Source organism: Ovis canadensis, chromosome 1 (assembly GCF_042477335.2).
Source record: "Ovis canadensis isolate MfBH-ARS-UI-01 breed Bighorn chromosome 1, ARS-UI_OviCan_v2, whole genome shotgun sequence".
Lineage (NCBI taxonomy): Eukaryota > Metazoa > Chordata > Mammalia > Artiodactyla > Bovidae > Ovis > Ovis canadensis.
In genome coordinates this window covers 187,256,085-187,280,251 of record NC_091245.1, presented here as the reverse complement: position 1 = coordinate 187,280,251, position 24,167 = coordinate 187,256,085, and the positions used below count along the sequence as shown (strand labels likewise).

The following is a 24,167-nucleotide window of genomic DNA, read 5'->3' as shown; positions in this document are numbered from 1 at the left end:
GTTTTTATTGATTTTTTCTCACTTATACTACCACTCCTTTTTATAGTGCTTTATGGTTTATAACATTTTTACACAAACTTTATTGACGCTCTTGAGTCAAGAGAAGTAGGGTAGAAGAGGATGTGGAGGTCCTTTTACACAATATTGTCTCCATCTGGGCCTCTCTTATTCTTTTTTTTTTAAGACGTGCCACATGGCTTGTGAGATCTTTTTTCTCTGACCAGGGATTGAACCCAGGCCCCAGCAGTGAAAGCACCAGGGCCTAACCACTGAACCTCCAGGGATTCTCTGGACTTCTCTTATTCTTTAAGGAAGGTTTCTTATCTCTATATCCTTGTCCCAGCTCCTAGAGAAGTTTGGTTTCTTTTGGACTTGAAAGTATATTCCATTCTCATCATTTTTTCCCTGATTCCCTCTCTGGTTTTTCTGCCCTCTTCCCCCTCACTTCCATTCAAGCCCCTAGGGGGCTTGCTTTTTCCTGGGGCCCCAACTGCCCTGTGAATGGACTCTTGGGAGAGAGGAAAGACATTTTCTGCTAGACTAACAACATCCACTTTCCTCAAGTCCTGTGTGTATATAGTCTCTCTCAAAAGCCATTAAGATGTCTCACAAAATGGAGCATATTCAGGAACATTTGATAAGTTCTTCCCTCATCACATTCCAAAAAGTTTTTTCAAGATAGGCTATTGCCACCTTCATTAGCTTCAAATACAGTTTGAAGACGGTCTTATACCTGCTGAGAGGGTCAGACCAGTCTCTCAAAGATATTCACAGAGGAGGGGGCCTCTTGGCCCCCGGGAGTGCACCTGTACAGGTAAGCCTCCATTGTTCCACTGGCAGCTGCTGAAGTAGAAAACTCAAATAAGATTGAATCTTATGTACATATGTGGGGAGTGTGATGTGTGTGTGTGTGTGTGTGTGTGTGTGTGTGCAGTTTGGGGCCGTGGGCTGAGAGGTTGGTGAAGGGTGGGACACAATAATTGAATGCTGGCTCTGTATTTCAATTTTCCTCAGTTTATAAATTTTAACTTTCCAGTAGTCTTATAGGTAAATATGTAGTACTGTAAAGAAAATACAGATTCAAGTAACTTCCCAAAGTTGATAAGAGGAAGAGATAAAATTTGAACCCAAGTTTCTTGACTCCATTGTCTTGTTTTTCCCCCTTAGAACACTCAGGAGATTATGAGGTTTCTCTGTGAAGGCAGAAAGGGCAGCGATCTCCTTTGTATTAATGAGACTCTGGAATAATAATACACAATAATATAGGACTCTGGAAATAATATGCAAAACTTGAGATGTACCCATTAAAATGCCTTATCTTGATGTCCTAGTATATTCTTTCGCTATTGAGTAGGAGTTTTGCTGAAAAACTCTTACTCACAGCTATTGTTTGAGGACCAGTGAATTTAGACCAGTATATTTGGTCATTAAACATCACAGTGAATTGAAGTAACAGGTTATTAGTTGGCATGTGGGATTATGGGCCAAACAGAGATTTTCAGACGAGATTTATGGTATAACTTCCTGTTGGTATTTCTTACAGGCTCTTAGCTGTTCAGACACATACTTCTCGCTGAATCCTCCCAGTCCCCCGTGAGACCTGTGTTTCTGAAGCAGGTTCTAAGAGGCTGACTTGCCAGAGTTATGAAGTGCTGGGGTTGGGAGTCAGGTTTTTGATTCCAAGGCTCGTGTTCTTCCCCACTTCATGATAACAAAACAACAAATAGAGAGAGGAAATAAGGGTAGGCAGAGTTATTTGGAGACTGTCTATCTAAAGAAGCCCAGGGACACATCTGCAGATAAGTAAGTGGGATTCTGACTCATTGCAAAAGCTCTTGAGAACACACCATGGGGAACCTCGAGGTGTCTCAGGAAAAGGGAGTCAGACCAAGTCTTATCAGAGCATTTGGGTTTGGGGTGGATCATCTGGGGAGGGTTTAAGCCAGCCGGACGTGCTCTGTAGTGGACGCTGTCAGAAAGCAGGGGCAGTTCTGCGATTGTGTATCAACACATTTTACCCACAGGGGACTAGTGAAAGAATAGAACTGTAATTATAAACACGTAGCAGTCACTTATTTTAGCCAAAAAAGGGTGTGTTTAGCATTTTGTGAGTGGCACAGTGACCTTATCTTTGTGCTTGGACAGAATTATGAAGTGGCCTTGATTTGTCTCATTTCATGAGACATCTGAAGCTGATATTCTGTGAATTGTTTAGGTCTAGCAGGAGAATAGCAAGGCGTGGTTGTGAGCACCAGGCTGGCTTCTGGAAGTCAGGGGCTGTCTTTTTTCGAGAGGGACTCAGGGTGGATACCACTAGAAAGTAGGGCATGGCAGCAACTTTCTGTCTAACCCGAGAAGTTGGCAATTTGTCTTATTTAAAGAAGATGTTTGCGTCTGTTTTTGGAGTTATTTGGGGTCTTGGGGGAGGGTGGCTTGGGAAAGGGATTGGTAGCTCTGCATTTCTCAGCAATGCACCTTTTTCCAAGAGGTTTTGGATCTACTCAGTAGATGTGGCCATTCGAGCTTTGTGATAAAAATGTCACATGTGAAAGCAAACTCAGTAGCTCACAACTAGTCTCCCCTGTGTTTCTTCTTTCTTTTAAAATTTTTTATAATTTTTAATTTTTTGGTCACAGTGTGTGGTTTGTAGGATCTTAGTTCCCTCAGCCAGGGATCAAACCTGGGCTCCCTGCAGTGAGACAGTGGAGTCCTAACCACCAGACTGCCAGGGAATTCCCTCCGCATTTCCTCTTTTTTTTTTTTTTTTCTCATTAAACTTTTTTTAATGGGTCTCAAATTCTGTGACAGATTTTGGGTCAAGTTGTTTTCATTAAAAAGTACTGATTTTAAAAACTAATAACTTAAGCTGCCACACACAAAGCAGATGGTCCACAAAAACATTCTCCTTTCCTTCTGAAGGTTTTACGATGCATTGTTATCATTAACCAGTCTTTCACTATTAAACTCAAATGGCCAATTGAGACAAACAGTTCTGAGACCGTTTTTCCACCACTGATTAAGACTGGGGTGGCAGATATTGGGGATAACATCCATTTAGCCTTCTGAGCTTTCTGGGCAGACTTGGTGACCTTGCCAGCTCCAGCTGCCTTCTTGTCCACTGCTTTGATGACACCCACAGCAACTGTCTGTCTCATGTCACGCACAGCAAAACGGCCCTGGGGAGGATAGTCAGAGAAGCTCTCGACACACATAGGCTTGCCAGGAACCATATCAACAATGGCAGCGTCACCAGATTTCAAGAATTTAGGGCCATCTTCCAGCTTTTTCCCAGAACGACGATCAATCTTCTCCTTCAACTCAGCAAACTTGCAAGCAACGTGAGCTGTGTGACAGTCCAGCACAGGTGCATATCCAGCACTGACTTGGCCTGGATGGTTCCAAATAATCACCTGAGCTGTGAAGCCAGCTCCTTCCATGGGTGGATCATTTTTGCTGTCACCAGCCACACTGCCATGACGGACATCTTTGACAGACACGTTCTTGACATTGAAGCCCACATTGTCCCCAGGAAGGGCTTCACTCAGTGCTTCATGGTGCATTTCTACAGACTTCACTTCAGTTGTTACATTGACTGGAGCAAAGGTGACCACCATGCCAGGTTTGAGCACACCAGTCTCCACACGACCCACAGGGACAGTACCAATACCACCAATTTTATAGACGTCCTGGAGGGGCAAACACAACGGTTTGTCAGCTGGGCGAGTTGGTGGCAGGATGCAATCCAGAGCTTCAGGCAGGGTGGTTCCACTGGTATTGCCGTCCTTACGAGTGACTTTCCATCCCTTGAACCATGGCGGGTTAGCACTTGGCTCCGGCATGTTAGCACTTGGCTCCAGCATGTTGTCACCATTCCAGCCAGAAATTGGCACAAAGGCTACTGTGTCCGGGTTGTAGCCAATTTTCTTAATGTAGGTGCTGACTTCCTTAACAATTTCCTCGTATCTCTTCTGGCTATAGGGTGGCTCAGTAGAATCCATTTTGTTAACGCCAACAATTAGTTGTTTCACACCCAGGGTGTAAGCCAGAAGGGCATGCTCACGGGTCTGCCCGTTGGAGATACTGGCTTCAAATTCACCAACACCAGCAGCAACAATCAGGACAGCACAGTCAGCCTGGGATGTGCCTGTAATCAAGTTTTTGATGAAGTCTCTGTGTCCTGGGGCATCAATGATGGTAACATAGTACTTGCTGGTCTCAAATTTCCACAGGGAGATATCAATGGTAATACCATGCTCACGTTCAGCTTTCAGTTTGTTCAAGACCCAGGCATATTTGAAGGAGCCCTTTCCCATCTCGGCAGCCTCCTTCTCGAACTTTTCAATTGTTCTCTTGTCGATCCCACCACGTTTGTAGATCAGATGGCCAGTCGTGGTAGACTTCCCTGAATGTACGTGCCCAATGACAACGATGTTGATGTGGGTCTTCTCCTTTCCCATTTTGGCTTAGGTTTAATGGTGGTTTTCACGACACCTGTGTCCTGGAGGCAAACCCGTTGCGAAAAAGCCACATTTCCTCTTTGATTGAGCCTCACATACAGGAGGTGATAAGGATCTGGGTGAGGTGAAGCAGAGAAGAGAAACAAGGCACAGGAGAGGAGACTGTTGATTCTATAGAAATGAGAAAGCAGCTTAGCTTCCAATTCCTCAACCACAGCCTGCTTGTCGGTCAGTCTGGTGAGGGTAGGAATTGGAGTGAGGTTGGAGAAGGAAATGGCAATCCGCTCCAGGACTATTGCCTGGAAAATCCCATGGACAGAGGAGCCTGATAGGCTATAGTCCATGGGGTTGCAAAGAGTCAAACACGACTGAGCGACTTCACTAAGAAGAGGTTAAGAGGAGATTCAACTTTCAAACCCATGTGATGGGTGCTATTTCTTCTTGCCTTTATGGGTAGCCAGAAACTACCTGGTCTGCTGCGTAGATTAGGAGTAGTCCCTGTTTATTCCAGCTGAAGTGGGAAAAACTTAGAGGGCTAAAAAAACTGAGCTTCCTAATGTTCAGGGTGAACAGCCTGCCAGAAGCCTGAGTAACAGTGTGGGGAGGAGACGGCCAACCAAGGAGCGTGATGACCCGTCCAGTATTGCAATTGAGTAAGAGCTACCCCAAGGTCAGCCTGACACATTTTCAGTGTCAGTTTGGTGGTAAATTGTTCCTCACCCACCCGATAAGCAGGCCGTTGAAGCGGGAGATTTCTTGAGATGGTTTTGTCTGTGTGTGTCTCCAGCCAGCAATCCAGAGCCCAGCTCGCCTGCTGTCACCCTCTCCCTGGATTGGTGGGTGGGTGGGCCCCTTAATGAGGCTGGGTCTGGATTCCCCTTGAACAGTGTGGCTTGGGTCTTGCTGTGAGCCCCACTTCCATCCCAGAAGGAAGAGGGGCAGGGCTTGGCTTCCAGGGCAGGTGGAGAGGGTGGACGCAGGAACTGGGTAGAGGAGCTGCTCTGAGGTTAAACTACAGAACCCGGTACCAGGAAGTGCGGAGTCCTGAACGGCTGGACTCTGCAGGGAAGCCCTCAGGCCCGGGTCTGTCTCAGCTGAAAGATGTGTCCTCCAGCTGCCAGGGGCTAAACACTCTGAGTACCTGGGCTCAGGGTCTTACTTGGTAGGAGGCTATCTGGAGAGGGGGTGGTGGGTAGTGACCAACTGAAGCCCATTATTTTTCTAGTTACTTCTTGGTGGAGAAGGCAGGGGTAAAATTTAACGAGCAGCCAGTAGGCCATCTTTCTCCACAATAGCTCTTTCCAGCTTGCATTCCTGCACTGGATTCTACCAACAAAGATCCATTTCAGTTATTCAGAAAAAAAATATACAGAGAAGATTAAGAGAGTGTGGATTAGCTGTCACTCACACCTTAGTATGAATTAGTTTACAAAAAACGCTTTCCCTTAACCTAGCTGAGATCAAGTCACAGGAGAATGGAATTTTGTAGGGAGAGAGAATTTGAAGCTCTGAAGCCTTCAAGAGGGAAGGCAGGAGTAGGTCCAAGACAGGATTTGCTCAGGCTTGAGGGCACTGGGAAATCCAATTAGTGGCAAAAGAAAAAGACACCGGAACAAGTGAGAGAGGATGGAAAGGGAGATGGGAGAGGCGTCTCAAAGCTTTGCCCAGAGTAAAGCTCCTTTCTCTTCCTTTCTTCAAAGAGACCAGAGAGAGACTTCTCAGCCATGTGCCGGTGTCATTTATCTTGACACACCAAGCTCTATCCTGGAGAGGCAAGTGAGGCCGGGGAGGGGCAGGCTGGTGGTGTCTCATGACAGGAGCCTTTGACCCCTGTCTGGGGAATAGGCTCCTCCTCCAGCTTTACCACCCAGGTGCAGGCCAAGGTGCCATCCCCCCTGCTTTGTCCCTCCCTGCCCTGGGGCTCAGTCTGATGCACAAGAAAGGCCAAGGCCTGGAACCCGGCTACTGCATGAGAGTACCTGAAATGCCAGGTACATTTTCTTCATGGCAGGGGGCGGGGTACCGCTGAGCAGTTGGAGTCAGAGATGCAGGGGGAAAGGATTTGAGGAGCAGCAGCCCCGCAAATTGTTAACAGAAACTTGAAGTTCCAACCATTTAAATGTATAGTCGGATTACCCAGTATCCATGGGAAGCCACACTGTACTGCATTTTCCATCTCCTAAACTTTAATTCCCACCAGCCTCCTATGCTCTTCTGTTGGAAAACCCATTTTGCTAGACTCATACATGACCAATTATGACAGTGCTAAAAAGAAAAGTAAGTGGACATATTTAAAATCCTCTTTATTTATATAAAGACAAATGTTGTTATAAGAAATTCCTTCAGGATCACAAAAGGAAACAGATCAGAAGAAAAATATTTTTCAGTGCACAAATCACCCTAAATCACCTAAATAACAGCTGGCTTGCTTCTTCCCTGCTGGAAAGCAGTTTTAGGTTGAAGGTGGTAAATATGTAACAGGTCTCTCCTTTGTCCCAAAAGTTCATATATTTTAATTAGTGGGGGAATTGAGGTTACCAGCATGAATCACTCTGCAGTGTCTGAGAGGAAATTTCAACCACGGTTTGATCAAGATCAGGCCTTGCCTTGGATAATAAAGGGTTCCCAAGCTAGCTTTAAGAGAATCACTTGAGTCTGTAGGTGGAAGCCAGCACAGAACAAAGGCAAAAGATATGTTTCAGCAGTCTTCTCCTTAGTTCTCTCACTGGGACAATACTGACACAATGAAAGCCTTTGAAGGGTACTTTTAGAAAGCAGTGAGAAATACAGGCAGATTTGCTATCCCAATACAGACATGACTTGCAGTATAACACAGGTTCCCAGGAATGCCTTGATGCCCCCATATTAAAAATAAACAAAGATGGGAATAGTTATTACCTACTATCCTAAATCCTCCCTTTCCTACAGCCTATAACAATGTTGCAGAATCCTAGATCAGGGTGAAAACAGATGTGCTGAAAATTTCAGGAGTCTGAGAGGCTAAAGGAACTCCACACCAACTGATTTGGCAATGTGAGGAAGAATGCGTAAGTTCCCAGGCAGCACAAAGGCAGAACATCAGGAGAGAGCATTTCCAGCACCAAATCCGAAGTCACTGTGGGGAGTGGTATGGTGCGTACATCTCATTCTTAATAGTCAATTCTGCTCCAGTAGAACATGGTACCCAGGAGAACCCAGAACTAGAATATAAGAAAAATAAAAATAAATAAGGAATTGTTCTAGAAACACTGGAGTTGGGGGGGGGGGTGAAATTATGTTAGGTTCATTCAAGCTTAGGTGACACTGGATTTTTAAGAATAATCTTGCCTTAAGCATCACAGGGGCAGAGGTGACTGAGTCCATCCTGTTACACGCATTGCAGGTGGATTCTTTACCAACTGAGCCACCGTGGAAGCTTATCCTGTCACGCAGTGAACCAGTATTTTCCCAAATGGCCAGTCATGAGTGGGTAAAAGATTTGTACAAATTGCAAGACACACCAATGTAATGTCCTTTAATGTAACAGAGTCCTAAAAGTTCTTTGACGAAGTTTCAGATTCCATATTGCAACTAACCTTTAAGAAACTACTACTACTTGACCAGTTTTTGGTAGTGCCAAAGAAGAATATTCAGTTATTTTCAGATAAGGCTACCAAAATATTCCTCTTTTTTTTTCAACTACATATCAGTGTGTAGGATGGATCTCCTTCAAATCTTTCAATGTAAGCAACATATTATAACAGATTAAATGAAGATGAAATATGGGAAGCCAACTGTCTTCAGAAAAAGCCAGACATTGTAGAGACTTCCAAAAATGTAAAAAAAAATGAAAGCTACTTTTCTTTTTGTTTGAGAAAATAGTCTCTTTTTTTCCCACAGAAATATATTGTTCACAGTAACATGAAATAGTTTGTTATTGTTATTTTAAATGAATTAACACATATTTTTAAAAATTCTGTGTTAATTTGTAACAGGGTTAGTTGGTTAATTTTCGCCATAGATAAAAAGTTTTTGGAGTCCTCAGTAATTTTTGAGAAAGTGAAAAGGGGTTCTGAAGCCAAAAGTTTGAGACTGCTTCCTGAATGCGATGGGTTTGCTGTCTAATCCTGACAGCAAATTAGAATCATCTGGAAAATTAAAAGGAAAGACCTGGGTCCTGCCCCTAAATCGACTGGAATCTGAAGCTCAGAGGTTGGGGCTCAGGTATGCCCCCCTCCAACTCCTCCATGCGGTCTTAATGTGCAGTTAGGACTGAGACCCACTGTCATACCCTCCTGTCTGCATGTGCGTCAGATAAGGCGGGCAGAAGGACCAGCAGGGAATGGTGAAGGCAGCCCTTTGTAAGGAGGGAGGCGGGTGAGAGTTGGGCAGGAGGCATCTAGAGAAATGACAGTCTTTGATATCTACTTGTAATGAATTTATAAGATCTAGAGAGATGGAGAAGTGCAAGCACACCCCAATCAGCCAGAGAAGGAGCTGGTTGGTAGGGGAGGTTCACGCCTACCTCCCCCCTGGAAATTCACTCTCCTTCCCCTGGTGCCAGCACCCTGCTGACAAGCCCTCAGGTCTGAGCTTTTGTTTCTAGACTGTCTAGTGTGGTTGAATTAACCAGGGACAGTCTCGAGGTCTCTCCTCATCACTATCCTCTCAGAAATAAAACATGCAATGGGAAATACTTACAGTCCAACAGAGAATGGTAAATCCAAACCACGCAACTCCCCAGGCATGTCGGTTCATTGGTCCAGAGATCAGCTCATAGCAGCCCTGGAAAGGAGGGGGCAATTCCCCATCCGCGTGAAAGGGACCAGAAAAAAGAGGTAAAAGATGGTGGGAAGGTGATTTGAATCAATGCCAGCCCAAAGTCCAGTTTAACATGACCAGGCTATTTCTATATCCCTGTGGACAGCCCCCCGGACAACTGTGCTCTACTGAAGAAATAGGAATAATCCTGATGAACAACTATTCTATATCATATTTATTTCTGTTTCTTTTCATTTGATCTAACTAACTGAGGTGCTGCTATTTTAGCAAAACTTTTTCTCATATTGAATATGTGGCAATGTAAAGTATTCTTCATAAAATTTGAGGTGTTTTTCTCTCCCTAAAGATTCCATTGGTGATTTGTTTGAAGGCAGAGTCACTTTTTGATTTGTTTTTCAATAAAAGTGCTTCTAGTGAATGAGAATTAGAGGTTTTACTTTTTAATCATTAAAGGAACTCCTACACAGTGCTGTCTGAATTCTCACTTGACATTGTATTCAACATATCTTTACAGGATTCTAGAAGAGCCACCATGTGTGTGCGAAAGAGTGATTCATTTTTTACTCGAGTCATTCATTCATTCACGTATGCCATAATCTGGTTAGTTTTACACATAGCACATTCTGTCCTAGTCGCCATGCAAAGTGCTGGAGTAACACGTGTGCATAGGGCTAGACCTGCCATCTGAGTGGCCTCTGCTAAAGCCCTTGAAATCACAGGAATGCCTAGGAAATGCAGTGACCAGATTGGTTTTATGAATACTGAGATCTAGAGAGAAATGTCTTCGAAAGGCTGAGCTTGAAGTTTAGGCCCTGCCCAGTGTCTACAGTCCTTTCCGACCCTGCCCCAATCTCTTGCTCATCCACTCCCATGCCCTGGCTTTGCTATACATGCCTTGATTTCTCTCCATTTACCGTACTCCATCCACCTGACACCTCCATTCACCTTGATGCTCAGATGAGTCTTGGAATTATGCTTAATTGTTTTTCTCTTAAGCACATCTGTTTAGATTTAAAATACACTTCAAACCCAAACATGTATTGCTTCCTACTACCACCTCAGTCCACCATGGCCTCACCCCAGGGTTCCTACAGTCTCTGCTCGCTGGTTTCCCTGAGGCCCAAGTCCACCCTTGGCACCCAACTAGTTTTCATACTGTGCCAGAGGGGTCCTAGTGAAACATGTCAGATCACTTCGCCTTCTTCTGAGTAGGAGCTCAGAACCCTCTGAAGGTTTCCCACCATCTTAAGATGAAATTCTAAGTCTTCACAATGGCCTGTGAGGTGCTATAGGATACGGCCCTGCCTCTGTCTGTGGCCCCAGCCACTGCTAGCAGAAGCTGTCTCACTGCAAAGCTTGGGCTCAGGGCTCCTTAGTTGCAAGACCATTTCAAAGCCCTGTACCTAATTTTGTATTCATAGTATGCAAAAACATTTAAATTGTTTTTCCAAAGCAGAATGCTGCTGCTAAGTCACTTCAGTTGTGTCCGACTCTGTGTGACCCCATACATGGCAGCCCACCAGGCTCCCCCGTGTCTCGGATTTTCTAGGCAAGAACACTGGAGTGGGTTGCCATTTCCTTCTCCTATGCATGAAAGTGAAAAGTGAAAGGGAAGTCGCTCAGTCGTGTCCGACTCTTAGCAACCCCATGGACTGCAGCCTACCAGGCTCCTCCGTCCATGGGATTTTCCAGACAAGAGTACTGGAGTGGGGTGCCATTGCCTTCTCCACCAAAGGAGAATACCTCCCCGCAAATCTGAAAAGCTTTAGGCCCTAAGAAATCTACCTTCTTCACTCCTACTGTTCTTCACTTGTTCTGGCCTTGCCAAATGGATTGCCTTGAGAGCCCCCACCTTAGGGCCTCTTCACTTGCTACTTCCTGTGTTCAGAACTGTCTTCAATTTTCTTTAATTGAGGGTCTCCTTTCCTCACTTAATTCAGAACTCTGTGCAAGTATCTTAATAAAGCCTTTCCCGACAACCAGAGAAAACTCTCTCCCCATCATTTTCTATATCTTTATCATGCTTTATTTCTGCTCATAGCACTTACCACTAGCTGGCATTGATTGTGTATTGGTTTGGTAACTTGTTTGTGGTCTGTCTCCCATACTACAATGCAAGCTCTATGAGGGCATGGACTTTATCTTACTCCTTACTGAATCTCTAGAACCTAGGAAAAGTGCCTGGCGCAAAGTGGGCACCTGGTTAGGATGAATGGAACAGGATAGAAAGTAATAACTACGATGGTATTATTTATGACACACTTGATGCTTCACAAGCACTCTTGTATCCATCTCTCACTTGGTCCACCTGACAATCCTGGGAGGTGGTCATTTGTCCAGTAATATGTTTAAAAGCCCACTTACGCCAGGTGCCAGGCTCCAGGCTGGGCATTCAACTGTGACAAGGCGGAAATGAGTCTTGCCCTCATGAAGCTTACAGACAAAAGTCCCAGGTTTTCACCCCTTCTCATTTAGTACCTTTCATGATGCCTTTTTCTCATTGTAGCGGTGCTTACCTTCATCTTCCTTAGTTCCATCATAATGTTCTTGAGATGTAGTGAATCAGAATTTGCACATAGCATTTTAGGGGCAGATGAACCATGATGTAAGAATGTATGTATTTGCATCTGACATGCTATGTGACATTCTGGTGGGTTTCTATTATTACTACCCATTTGATAATGCCCCTCATTTTGTTAGCCTTTCTTTGTGAATTGCAGATCTCATAAAGCTGTTGGATTGCCTCAAAACTGGGTTGTTCAATTTTAAATGAAGATAAAAGATAAACTTTTCATTTTCATCAATAATTTCATTGAACAATGTATTTATTAAGTGAATAAACTTTCTGGCCAGCCCAATACAATATGGATGAGAAAAAGTCATTCACCTCTTCATTTGACCACCTAGCAAACATTTATTGATGCCTGTTTTGTGCCAGGCATTATGCTAAGTACTGAGATACAGAATTGAATGATACATGGCCCTCAAGGAGACTAATGGACAAAACAGGCTTGCAAGCAAATACTCATTTTTCAAGGTATCAGCTGCAATAATAGAAGTAGAGTATATGAGGTACTGGGGTGGCATACTTTGCTTTGTGGAAAGGGAGTGCTATAGGAGAATTAGCAGGACCTGTCACTTGGAGAGAGTGGTGGTGTGTGGGAATCTGGGAGATCAGAGAAGGGAGAATCAGGAGGAAAGTGTAGATAAGAGATTTAGTCAGGGGTGAGAGAGGGGGATTGAGAAAGTAGGAGCACAGGGAGTCAGACAGAGAGGAATTTTAGAATGCAGGAACTGGGTGCGAGAGCGTGATTTAATGACGTGAATTTGTAGTTGTGATGTAGCTAGTGGGTGGAGGAGGTGGTAAGGCCAAGGACTGTTAGGGAGGGCGAGACAAAAGTGTCAAAAGGAGTGTAGAGTTCCTTCATTACTAGAATATTCTATGTGTAAGGGAAAATGGCGTGGCTATGAAACAAACCAATTTTTTGATGGCAGACCTCTTTTTTGGTCTCTTTCAAAGACATGATCAGTGTGTATGGAATTACAGTCCAGTCAAGTTACATCTGCATGGGCTAGTTCCAAGGCTGAAATGTTAAAAGCATTTTATTATTCTTCAAAGTGATCATTAGATTGCATATTGTGATTATAGGCAATACATTAAATTTTTTTTAGCAGTCTGAATATAATTAAAATGATACCAAAACAATGTTGCTGAAAGGCTAAGTGGGAGTTTCTTTGAACAACTCTACAACATAATCTGTATCACTCCCATGTCCTTTTCTGGGATAATGCAACCAATCCTAGTCCAGGCACCCTTCCAGAGGTGGTGGGGGGTGGTGTTAAGGGCGGGAGGAGGGGAGACATGATGACCAGCAGTGCTTTGTCCTTCATTCTGAAAGTACATATTATTTCATCTGAGACTGAAGAGTCTGGCATTTCTCAATTACTTAATGTACTGGCACACAACTAGCTTTGCTCAAAGTGGTAACTGGCACAGCAGTGTAAGCATTTTAGAGGCCGACTTCAAGTGTATGAGGATTCTCTTCAGGGCTTTTTGGGATGATCGCCAAGTTCCTCCTTGGCTTAGAGTCTGGGCTCTGCAGCCAGGCTGCTAGCATTTGAGTCCTGACTCTTCTACCTACCAGCTGCATGACTTGGGCAAGCACTTATTAGTATCTCTATATCTTAGTTCCTCTTCTGTAAAATAGGGATCAAAATGGCACCACCTGATGAGCCTTAATGAGTTAATATCTGTATGGCACTTGGAATAGTGTCTGGTATTTGATAAGTACTCAGTAAACGTTAGTTTTCATGATCATCATATCATTCTCATCAGGCTGGAAACACTTTTTCAAAAACCATTTATATGTAAACCACATTTTACCCAAATCACCAATTGAATGTTTCAGGAAGACTATCCCAGCTTACCACTGAGTAAGGAAGGGGATGCATCATTACTGCATCTACCCTCAGCAATCACCATTGCTTTGGAACTGGCAAAATGTTCCTTTTGTGCCGGGAGCCAGCGTGAGGAACTCTGCCCATGGCAAAGGTCATGAAGAACGAGGCTTGGCATACGCAAAGGCGTGATCAAGCCTCAGGAAACCCCCTGTTCCCGAGCATCTAACCCCAAAACCAGAGTCTGTTTTATGCTCTCCTCCATAACCATTTTTCTTGGGAAGGAGTAAACGTGCAGCTCCAAGGCAATAAAAATTCTTGGGCGTGACAAGAGTGTTTCAGCTTACAGACTCCTCTGAAGGTTATCTAGCTTGCCTGTATAGGTTCGTCCGGCCACATGTGATTGTTTACAGCCTCCCAACCTGAGAGGCATGAGATGTTTTAGACTTATTAAAGGCAAATTTTTTTGGGGAGTTAGAAATTATTAGTATAGTGTGTTGGTTAGGAATTATATTGGTGAAGGGTTTTTTCATTTGTTGTGTCAATAATTGCTGCTAATTCCCTGCTCTGGGTGGGACAAGGATGTTTCAGGTCAAACCTCTCTGCTGACAGACTAGCTTGTGTGACAGGATTATCCATATTCCTGCCACTATGCACATGATTGTTTACTACCTCTTAACCATAAACTGCACAGAGAGTTTTGGAGTATTTTGAGAGTCTTAATTAGCATAGGGCTTTTTCTTCTTCTTGAGTCAATGATTGCTACCAGGCCTCCATATCCTTAAGCACCTGGGAATATATTAATCAATGTATTTGGAATATAGAAAAGGAAATATAGTAGTTTGATGTTAGCAATACTAGACTTTTTGAGTTAATGGATTTTCTCTTTTGTAATAGATCACTGTACTTTGTTATAAATCACTATGTCCTTGCTATGTAAAAATGTAACTTTATCATATCTTAAGACTTAATAGATCTTAAGGGGAGCATTGGTGAAAGGATTTTCATTTGTTGGGCTGATGTTTGCTGCTAAATCTCCATGTTCCCTACCCTTATAATAAATATAACTAGCATATAGGAAGAAATAAGTATTAACCTTTAAGCATATAGGAGAAATAAGTATTAACCTTTAAGATTAATCATGTTAACCTTGGGTTAAATAAATTCCTTTCTTGATTGTAACTCACTACACCCTCACCCTATAGGAATGTAACTTTATTTGGAGGGTGGTGCCTGGTTTAAGAAAAAACACCCTTGGAAGAAATAAGTTTTTTGGTTATCAGAAAGAAAGGATCATAAAATGTCAGCAGGTCTCACTCATGGCCAGAAGATGATGTAATATCCCTAAGACCTTTTTTTTATACATTTATGTGAAGCACCTGATTTTGATAAAGGTCAGGACTGCTGACCCCCGCGTGACTCTGTATTCATCCCTATGTGTAACAAAAGGTATATAAGCAAACCCAAAAATAAAGAAATCGGATCAGTTTCCGGAAAGACTGATTCCCCCATGTCGCTTCTTTCTTGCCCTTGTTTTTCTGGCTGAATTCCCATCTGGAACATGGATGCTATTCCACGTAATCCAAGTTATTCAGCCTCTTTTTCTCCACCAATCTTCCTACTACACTATCCATTTCTAATCTCTCTATATCTGTGATTAAATATGTATTTTTCCAAAGACGCCGACTCCGTCCCCACCTTCAAATCACCCTGGATCCACCGGGGCTGGACCCTGGCACTTTTGTATGTCATCCTTTTCAATTTACATTTTGCAAAAATAGAGCAAATCTTTGTTTGATGTAAATATTTTTCAAAATACTAATTCTATACATTGTACAAATAGTTTTCATTTAAATAAAATTGGATTTTACTATTGCAATTCTCATGTTCTGTTCAATTCATTAAAATGTGAATTTTCCTAGATCAGCCCTGGACTAGCATTTACATTTTATTAACAGAGAAGGAAATAGTCAACATGAGGTTTAGGAAAAAGGATGCAGAATTCCTTAATGAGAGACTATTACCTACAGTTAATTAGTATTTTCTTCATGAAGAGCAGATAAACCTTCTGGCAGGTCTTGGGTGGAACGACTCACCTGATTGTGGTAGTATCCAGGCACTCCTAGTTTGCAAGCTTCCAGGTTGAGAGGTTCCTTAAGGTTGTTCATAACACAGCACTGACGAGGCCAGGGGTAGTCGGCATCGCTGTTCTCAGTCCGGAAGGCAGAGGTGTATTTCTGCCAGTCTGATGGGCCATTTACACCACAGCAATTGTCCTGTTAGCACACGAGATACAAAATTCTCTTCCATGATTCTTGACAAAACCACCAATGTAGCAACTGAGATTTTGTGGAGAAAAGAGATGGAAAGTGTACCCTATTTACTGTTTACTAGAAATCTGCAAATGAAAGCTGAAGGTATTTTTAAGGTATTACATTTTAGAGTGTTCAAAATACATTTATATTTACTACTTTACTAGCCATTAATGAGCTCTGTGCTGCTGCTGCTGCTGCTAAGTCTCTTCAGTTGTGTCCGACTCTGTGGGACCCCATAGACGGCAGCCCACCAGGCTCCCCCATCCCTGGGATTCTCCAGGCAAGAACACTGGAGTGGGGTGCCATTTCCTTCACCAATGCATGAAAAAGTAGTGAAAGTGAAGTCGCTCAGTTGTGTCTGACTCTTGGCGACCCCATGGACTGCAGTCTACCAGGCTCCTCCGTCCATGGGATTTTCCAGGCAAGAGTACTGGAGTGGGGTGCCATTGCCTTCTCTGAATGAGCTCTGTAGCTTTTGGCAAGTTAAACTTTCCAGGCCTCAATACTGGGACAGATGGAGTACCTGACTCATAAGCTTGTGAAGATTAAATTAGCTAATACCATTAATGTGTTTACACAGCCCCTGGCCCCTAGTAAACCTTTAATAAATGTTCATCATTTTTAGTATCTTGATGCAATAAGGTGAGAGAGTTATAATTATTCTCATGTTACATATGAGCAAACTGAGAATCAGAAAATTAAAATTTTTGTGGTGAAGAAATTATGAGAAATTCTTCTTGTTTTACTTTTCTATTTTTAAAAAAACTTTTTCTGGAGCAATTATGCATTATTTTTACAGTGGGAGAAAATAAACTAGAAAAAAACAACAAAACCTGGTGGCACATGGTTATGCCTCTACATAGGAAAGAAAGATCACTTAATACGTAGCTCATGGCACTCTCGGAGGAGGCAGTGGCAACCCACTCCAGTACTAGATAGAACTGAGGATAGAGGATAAAACACATTTCATATCACCTTCCTTCCTTTTTATAAAATCTGCAAAAATGTTTCAAGGGAAGGAATGAAAACTATGCCATCTCTCAACTTTTAAGACAAACATATTCAGCAAACTTGGTGATAAAGCAACTACCTTAAAAGCATGTCCTGTTTTTGGCGCTGGATTATGGAAAATATCTCAGCAAAGGAAATAGTCGTTCTGTAATTTGATGTGAGAATTTTGAGGGGAATTGGTTAAATTTGAACCAGACTTGTTTCAGAGCAGACTTTAAAAAGTTGGTAAGTAGATCTTTCAAAAGTGTGACCATTCACATTTTCATTTGAAAAGCTCAGTCCTTTGCTAATTGAGTGGGGGGAAAAAATACAGTCAGAGTAGTAATAGGAAATGAGAAAGGGACCAAGACACTGGAGGTCCTAATGGGCTAAAATCTACAGAACAGGAAATGAGACTAAATGAAGGAAATTTTAGAAGATAGAGTGTAAAGAGAGTTCAGAGAAGGGGTGGAGGCTCTAAGGAGTTTGCTGATGACGGACTGGGAAACATTGGAAGCTGGTTGGGAAGGAGGACAGGGCTATACAGAGTTGGGTCAGATAAGGGCATATGTAGGAGATAAGTATGTATATTCTTATAGCCATATGGGTATGATAATGGGTATTCTGTAAGACTTGTACTTTTGATGGTATTTGAGGTAACTTTGGATATCTTTATGATTGCCAGTTAGAAAAAACTGGGTGATCAAGTCTAGAACAGGACTAGACAGGTGTGAAAAGGCACTCAGCAAGCAAGGTAGATAATAATTTCCACTTGAGTTCACTGCGGGGCAGAGGCAACATTTTCTTAATAAGTGATGTCTGAGTTCTAAGAAGTAGAGCATATGAGTAATCTACATTTTTTTTTACTCCTATAAATGGATGTGAATCAACATCATGGTTTAAAATAAAATATAGATCTAGGGGTTCACTGAGTCATATGTCCCTGCCAGTAAATGAGAGGAAATAGATGAACTTGCTTATGTCAAGTTTCCCTTGTTTTTAATTTTTTGTTACTTGGGTGCATCAGCTCTTAGCTGCGCACATGGAGTCTTTGTTGTGTTGTGCAGGATCTTTTGCTGCAGTGCATGGACACTCTAGTCGAGGTATCGGGCTCAGTAGTTGCTGCAGGCAAGCTCAATTGTTCTGTGGCATGTAGGATCTTAGCTCCCCGACCAGGGATTGGACCTGTGTCCTCCACATTGCAAAGTGAAAGTTGCTCAGTTGTGTCCGACTCTTTGCGACCCCATGGACTAGTCCATGGAATTCTCCAGACCAGAATACTGGAGTGGGTTTCCATGCCCTCCTTGAGGGGATCTTCCCAACCCAGGGGTCAAAGCCAGGTCTCCCGCATTGCAGGCAGGTTCTTTCCCATCTGAGCCACCAGGGAAGCCGACACATTGCAAGGTGGACTCTTAACCCCTGCAGTGCCAGGGAAGTCTCTCAAGTCTTTGCTGAAGGAGGCCCCTTTGGAGGCTGTGGTCCCCAAACTTTGACTTCACTCCTAGCCACCCATACACCTTGGATACTGGTTTAGGTATAAAATGGAATCTCCCCAGCAGGTATTACCTGGAGCATAAGTCTGTCCCAGGTCTTGGTGACTCCATTGTTTTTCCATTGGTCATCATTGTTTGGAGGACTGTTGTTTTGGTATCTCTCCAGCATCTGCTTCAGGAAGAGGTTGGGTGTGAACTATGGTGGGAGGAGGCAACACAAGAGGAAGAGTTAGCATATTAATCCTCAAGGAGGCAAAGTGATGCTTAGCCCATGGCTGGGGGCACTGAACATTATCTCCTAAATAAAACTGAGCTCAGAGGCTGGGGTGGGGGTTGGGATTAGGTGTGAGGTTGTTCGAGGTGTCTGAAGTGCCTGTGTTAGGAGAAGACTCCCATCTCCAAACACATCCCAGTGAAACCCGGGTGGACAGGCATTGGAGGGTGACCTAAGCCAGGGAACGGAGAAAGGAAACAAAGCAGGATGCTGACTTAGGAAGATGTCTTAGATACAGTGGGTTACTGATCATCCTGGTGGAAGGCCCGTGGCTGTGACAGAGTGTGAAGGGCATGGCGGTGCAAGCTTGGGCCCTGGACATGGCCTGGACTCAGGATTCCCCTCTTTCATTTATCAGCTGTGTACCCTTGGACAAATTACTTTTTAAGTCTCATTTTCTTTTTATCTATAAAATGACAGTAGTGTTAATACCTATTTCAGAGGGTTACCGTGAGGAGAAGAATTATATATTTATTATGAAGGTGCATATTACGATGCCTGGTGCAGGGTAAAGGCTTAATGCATGTCAGTTGTTGTATTGTTATCATGGTAATGATGATTCATACAGTCGTTTCTGCTCCACTTGGGGAGGCTGTACTCACAAAGTCTCGTTGTGTTGCTGCTGTGATACAAGATGCTACTTCAAAAGCGTATACAATAAACATCAGGATGAAATACTGGAAAGGAAACAAATGGTATTAAAAAATTATGTCTACCTCCAAAGAGTTCTTTTAAAACAAATAATTATTATGTTTTCTGTAGTACATTTGCCTAAATATAATTATGCAATCATTTACACAATTATTCAACAAACCCTCACTGATCAGTGATTGGAGCCAGACTTGGTGCTAGGTTCTAATCAGCTCAAGTCCCTTCTTTTCCCAGAGAATAGAAGACTGTTGAATACAGAGCTTTCTCAGTTCAGCACCTTGCATTTCCATTTAAACTGGGGGAAAACATACAAGACAATGAACTGGTGTTTCTGTGTGTTCATTCAGTGGCTGGCAAGAGAGTCTTAGTGTATCACATGCTAGGTAGAGCCTCCTAACTTCCCTCTCTTTGGGGAACATCTTTATGGTACTGAAGATTTAGGATTACCGGGGACACAAAAAGCTGAATAGGGCCATGTTTAATATCTATCCTGCCTCCTGACAATGTCCAGTCTTATCAGAGAGGAACGGGCTCTACCTAGTGTCTGATACACCCGCTGATGTATCTTCTCTGACAGCACCTTCTCTCACCTACTCCCACCCTACTTGAATCAGGTCAGTTGAGTAAAACAGCATATTGTGAGTTTTGTTGTTGTTGTTGGTGTGTGTGTGTGTGTGTGTGTGTGTGGTGGGGTATGTGTGTGCTCATGATGCCTCCACAGCGCGCTGCCCCCGTTTGTGGCTGGAGAATAATGGAAGGACAAATGACTTCTGGATATGGGCCGGGGACTACTTTGCCGTCCTCAGCCTTGCATAGTGCTTACTGTCCTCGGGTTCTTCTGGGGCGGGGCGCAGAGAAAACTGTTCTTCCTACCTGGGCAGGGGCGATTGGTTCTCAGAGCTGGACCTCTGCCGCCCTAACCATTCTGCCCAGGAAAAGGCTTTGGCTACTTTTCACTCCCAGTTAACAGCAGGAGCCCCTTCAGAGGCGTCATGACAGTGTCCCTGCTGTAATAGCTGTTGCCTTGCTATTTGTCGAGAGCTTTGCTTGCTCCCCTTAAAAAGGCTCAGAATCCCCCTAGAGATGCTCCAGAAAGGAGACACAGGGTGCAGGTGTTTCTCCTCAGTCGCATGGAGGGTGCATGGCTCGGTCTCCTTGCCAGGCATGGCCAAGGGTGCTCCCAGCTGTGCCGTGCACACACGACTGGCTCAGAGTGAGACCAGGACGCGGCTGAAGCTCACCTCTAAGGACACCTTTCCCTGCATTCCTTTCCCCACCCTGAAAAGGTGGGTGCTTTTGCCTTGGGACTAACTCACACTAAGGACCCAGAGAATGTAAATATTCTACATTCCCTGGGTACCAGCATGATGTTAGTCCACAGGAAAAGCAAACCAACAGGCACCTTCGCTTGCTGGACTCGTTCCATGAAGATGGAACTCAGGTCCTGCAGCCTTTGGCTAGGAGAGGTATTTCTGGGTAGGAAGTGGGGCCCCATCTTGGGGTGAGAAACTGCTGTCCTGAACATGGGCAGAGGGAGTGGAAGTTTAGACCTAGTACCGAGGGTTCTTAGCCTGGCTGGCTGAAAACCTGCTTCTACCTGCAAAGTCAGGGCACAACCTGCTGTCTGCAGTGTGGGGCAGAAACCTCCCTACGGATGCCCAGAATTAGAGCCTTCATAGGTAGGTGGGAGCTGAAACTCATCTCTACCTGGAGCCCACCAAGGGTTTCCAGGGTCCCTAAAAAGCAGAGTGAAAGCATGAGATGGGAAGTGTAGGCCATTCCACAAAATCATCAGCCTTGAGCTCAAAAATGTCTAAGGAGGCTCATGCTTTCTCTTAAAACTTTATGCATATTTTGTGATTTATATCCTAATATATTAACACTTGATTACTATTATAATAAGATTTTAAACTACCTTTTTTTCAGGAGAAAAAAAATCTTATCATTGAGTTCTCACTTTGTCTCTCCTTTGGCCCATGTAGCTCCTGGCTGTATCTGCTGGGCACCATTCAGAGAAGCCAAGATCTAGAATTAGATCTTGGTGACCCCCCAGGTGTCTCCCCTTCAGCCTCTCTGTACTGGACTTTTCTAGACTTGCGATAGAGGAGAGCATCCTTGCCCCCACATGCAGGGAGGGTCTTCCCCTCTATTCACCCCTCACCTGGCACCTGCTTCTACCTACCCTGCTGAAAACCAAAGCACTGTGCTTAGGGAAGAAGAAACAGTCCATCAAAATTGGTCCAGGAAAGAAATGTACAGAGTTTTCAGGTCTTACCACCAGAAGAATTTTCCTGTTGGACTTCATGATGCCTACGATGCCCAGGACAGAGAGGCAGAAGAGGCAGATGCCAACAAACATGCCAATCCAGGCTGCACCATAGATGTCGTCGTTGTTGGTGGCTTCAAGCAGCGGGTAGAGGCTGTTTTGGTCTGATACAAAGAAGATGCACTCTGCCATCAGGGCGATGCCGCACATCTGTGGGCAGAGGGGGTTCAGTCAGGCTGGTGGCCCAGAGAGCAGCATTGGGAAAGGGATGGAGGAGGCAGCAGTGCTGGGAGGATTAACTCTGCCCCCTGCATAGGCTGTAAGCAGCTGACTTAAACTCCTCACTGCCAGGCAACCACACAGCTCCTTCCATCCTGCGAACTGGTTTCATGCCTCCTTCCACATTTCTCTCTACTTTAGTCTTTGGGAGGAGACCCAGCCAATTTCAGACCATCCATAAAACCCTTGGGGGCATGGACCACTCGAACAATGACTTCTTGTAGGAAGCTCATCTTTCACTTACATTCCCGCTGCCCACTACCCAAATTCCTGGACTGTAATAAATATTTAAACTGGACCTGGTCATGTTTATCAGTGCCAGAGAACCAGGCAATGTAGGAGGAGGAAGGAACCTTGGTGGTTATCTTTCCTGCTCCCTGGATTTTATAGATGAAGGATCTTGGCCCAGAAAGACAATGACCTGTCCAGAGTCACGCGGAGTCAGGCAGGGCTGGGCCCAGAGCCAGCGATCCTAACTCCTAAGAGTTCTCACCTCACTGTGCCAGTGCAGCCCGGCCATTGAGCTACTCTCACATCCTGGTCCTGGCCTCTGTGTGACCAGAACAGGAAGATGCAGACACCTGCCCCCAGTAGTGGAGTCCATGGAAATCAAACCCAGGAGGGAAAGGAAAGACACACCGCCGTGTGTGTGTTGAGGATACCTGCACACTAGCCATGGTAGGTATGGCTCCTTTCAGATGCTGGTGTTTAAAGCCTGGAGGGAAGTAGCTCTCATTTTCCACGTGGTCTTTTGATATATTACATATTTGGGTGTGTGCTAAGTTACTTCAGTCATGTCTGACTCATTGCAACTCTGTTGACTATAGTCCACCAGGCTCCTCTGTCCACGGGATTCTCCAGGCAAAAATACTGGAGTGGGGTGCCGTGCCCTTCTCCAGGGGATCTTCCCGACTCCAGGGATCGAACCCAAGTCTCCTGCATCTCCTGCACTGCAGGCAGATTCTTTACTACTGAGCTACCAGGAAACTCTCTTACATAGTTACATAGGGTTATTCATATTGTTAAATTCTAGCTAGCATGTTTTACTAATACATTTCTTAAAAGGGAGAAAAGACGAAGGGAACCAGTCTCTATCGCATTATTTTCCTTTAAAGTCTCACTTTTGTTGGATCTAAAATCATGATTACAGAAAGAGCAGAATTTCCCGGAAAATACTCATTACTTACACCGATAATCACATTTCCAAAAATCAGCAGGCCCTGGAAGCAACGAACAGTGGAGTCGTCTTTCGCCATCTCCAGGATTTCCCCCAAGCTGTGGACACAGTTGAGAACATTACAACCGGATAGGAGCAGGGAATAAAGACTGCTGCAAGCTCCCCAGCAGAGCTGGCTCACACCATCGTGCCTCCTTGTGTTCTGGAGGCCAAACTAAGCCAGGCGGTCATTTAGCAATGGAGGATGTTTCGTTACTATGTTCAGTAATCACTGTAATTTCATAAAGAAGGAAAAAAATGGTAAAGCTGGTCTGAGCCTGATTATCAGCTTTTAGGAGTTCTTTAAGATGTGCAACACACAGACTGCATCCTTCTGAGTGATGAACTGAGGCCCCAAGTCACTCAGGACAGACCTGAGGTGGTGACGAAGCACCCTGAGGTCCCTGATATGGTTCTTCCTGCCCTTGGTCATGGCAAGCTGAAGCCCAAAGGAAAAACACGTGGGTGGAGTGGGCAGTTGGTTCCCATTTAGACTCTGGGCAGCTGTTAAAAACCATTATTTTCAGGAGGTCTTATTGTCTTCAAATATAGCTGGCAAATTAAACATACTCTGTCACGTTGAGCAGGGGGGTGGTGGGAGAAAGAGGGGCTAACCGTTCCTTTTATGTGCTACTCTACTAGGGGCTTGACATACACATATCTGATTTTCATAACCCAATAAGGTAGAAAAAGAAAAAGGATGAGGAGGCTCCATTTTTCAGATGAAGAAACTCAAGCTTAAATTGGTAAACTAAATTCCCTGGGATCTCACACCCAGTAAATGGAAGAGCTGGGCTGGAGGCTTGGTCTACGTGACTCCAGAGCCCAAGAGCTTCTTCTTAGCCCATGTGGCTCCCAGAAAGTATTTACGAGGTTTAATGCTGTGTCCGGCGCTTTAAAAAAGGTGTCTCTCCCTTGGTGAGGATTCTCTGGAAGGAATGCGGGGTAAGTGTTTGGGTGATTTATTTTGGCTTTTACACTGGAATTATAGCTATCCACATCTCAGTGTTTTGTTTATTAAATTAATTAACTATCCACTTCATGCACTCAGGCTCTAAATCAAAATG

General features: G+C 44.1%; 1 protein-coding gene and 1 pseudogene across 1 annotated transcript in view; both read right to left on the bottom strand.

Annotated features, from left to right (window-relative positions):
- Positions 1-2,846: 2,846 nt before the first annotated feature.
- Positions 2,847-5,816, bottom strand: LOC138420818 (elongation factor 1-alpha 1 pseudogene; annotated as a pseudogene).
- Positions 5,817-6,743: 927 nt separating this feature from the next.
- UPK1B (uroplakin 1B) overlaps positions 6,744-24,167 on the bottom strand; it is a 31,109-nt gene continuing 13,685 nt past the window's right edge. Inside the window, exons 2-8 of the mRNA XM_069554311.1 lie at positions 23,072-23,159; positions 21,615-21,815; positions 19,291-19,365; positions 18,488-18,610; positions 15,713-15,892; positions 9,138-9,221; positions 6,744-7,657 (exon numbers count right to left, since the gene is read on the bottom strand). Coding sequence (XP_069410412.1) covers positions 7,607-7,657; positions 9,138-9,221; positions 15,713-15,892; positions 18,488-18,610; positions 19,291-19,365; positions 21,615-21,815; positions 23,072-23,140 — 783 coding nt within the window. The 5' untranslated portion in view covers positions 23,141-23,159 and the 3' untranslated portion in view covers positions 6,744-7,606. The remainder of the gene's footprint in view (positions 7,658-9,137; positions 9,222-15,712; positions 15,893-18,487; positions 18,611-19,290; positions 19,366-21,614; positions 21,816-23,071; positions 23,160-24,167) is intronic.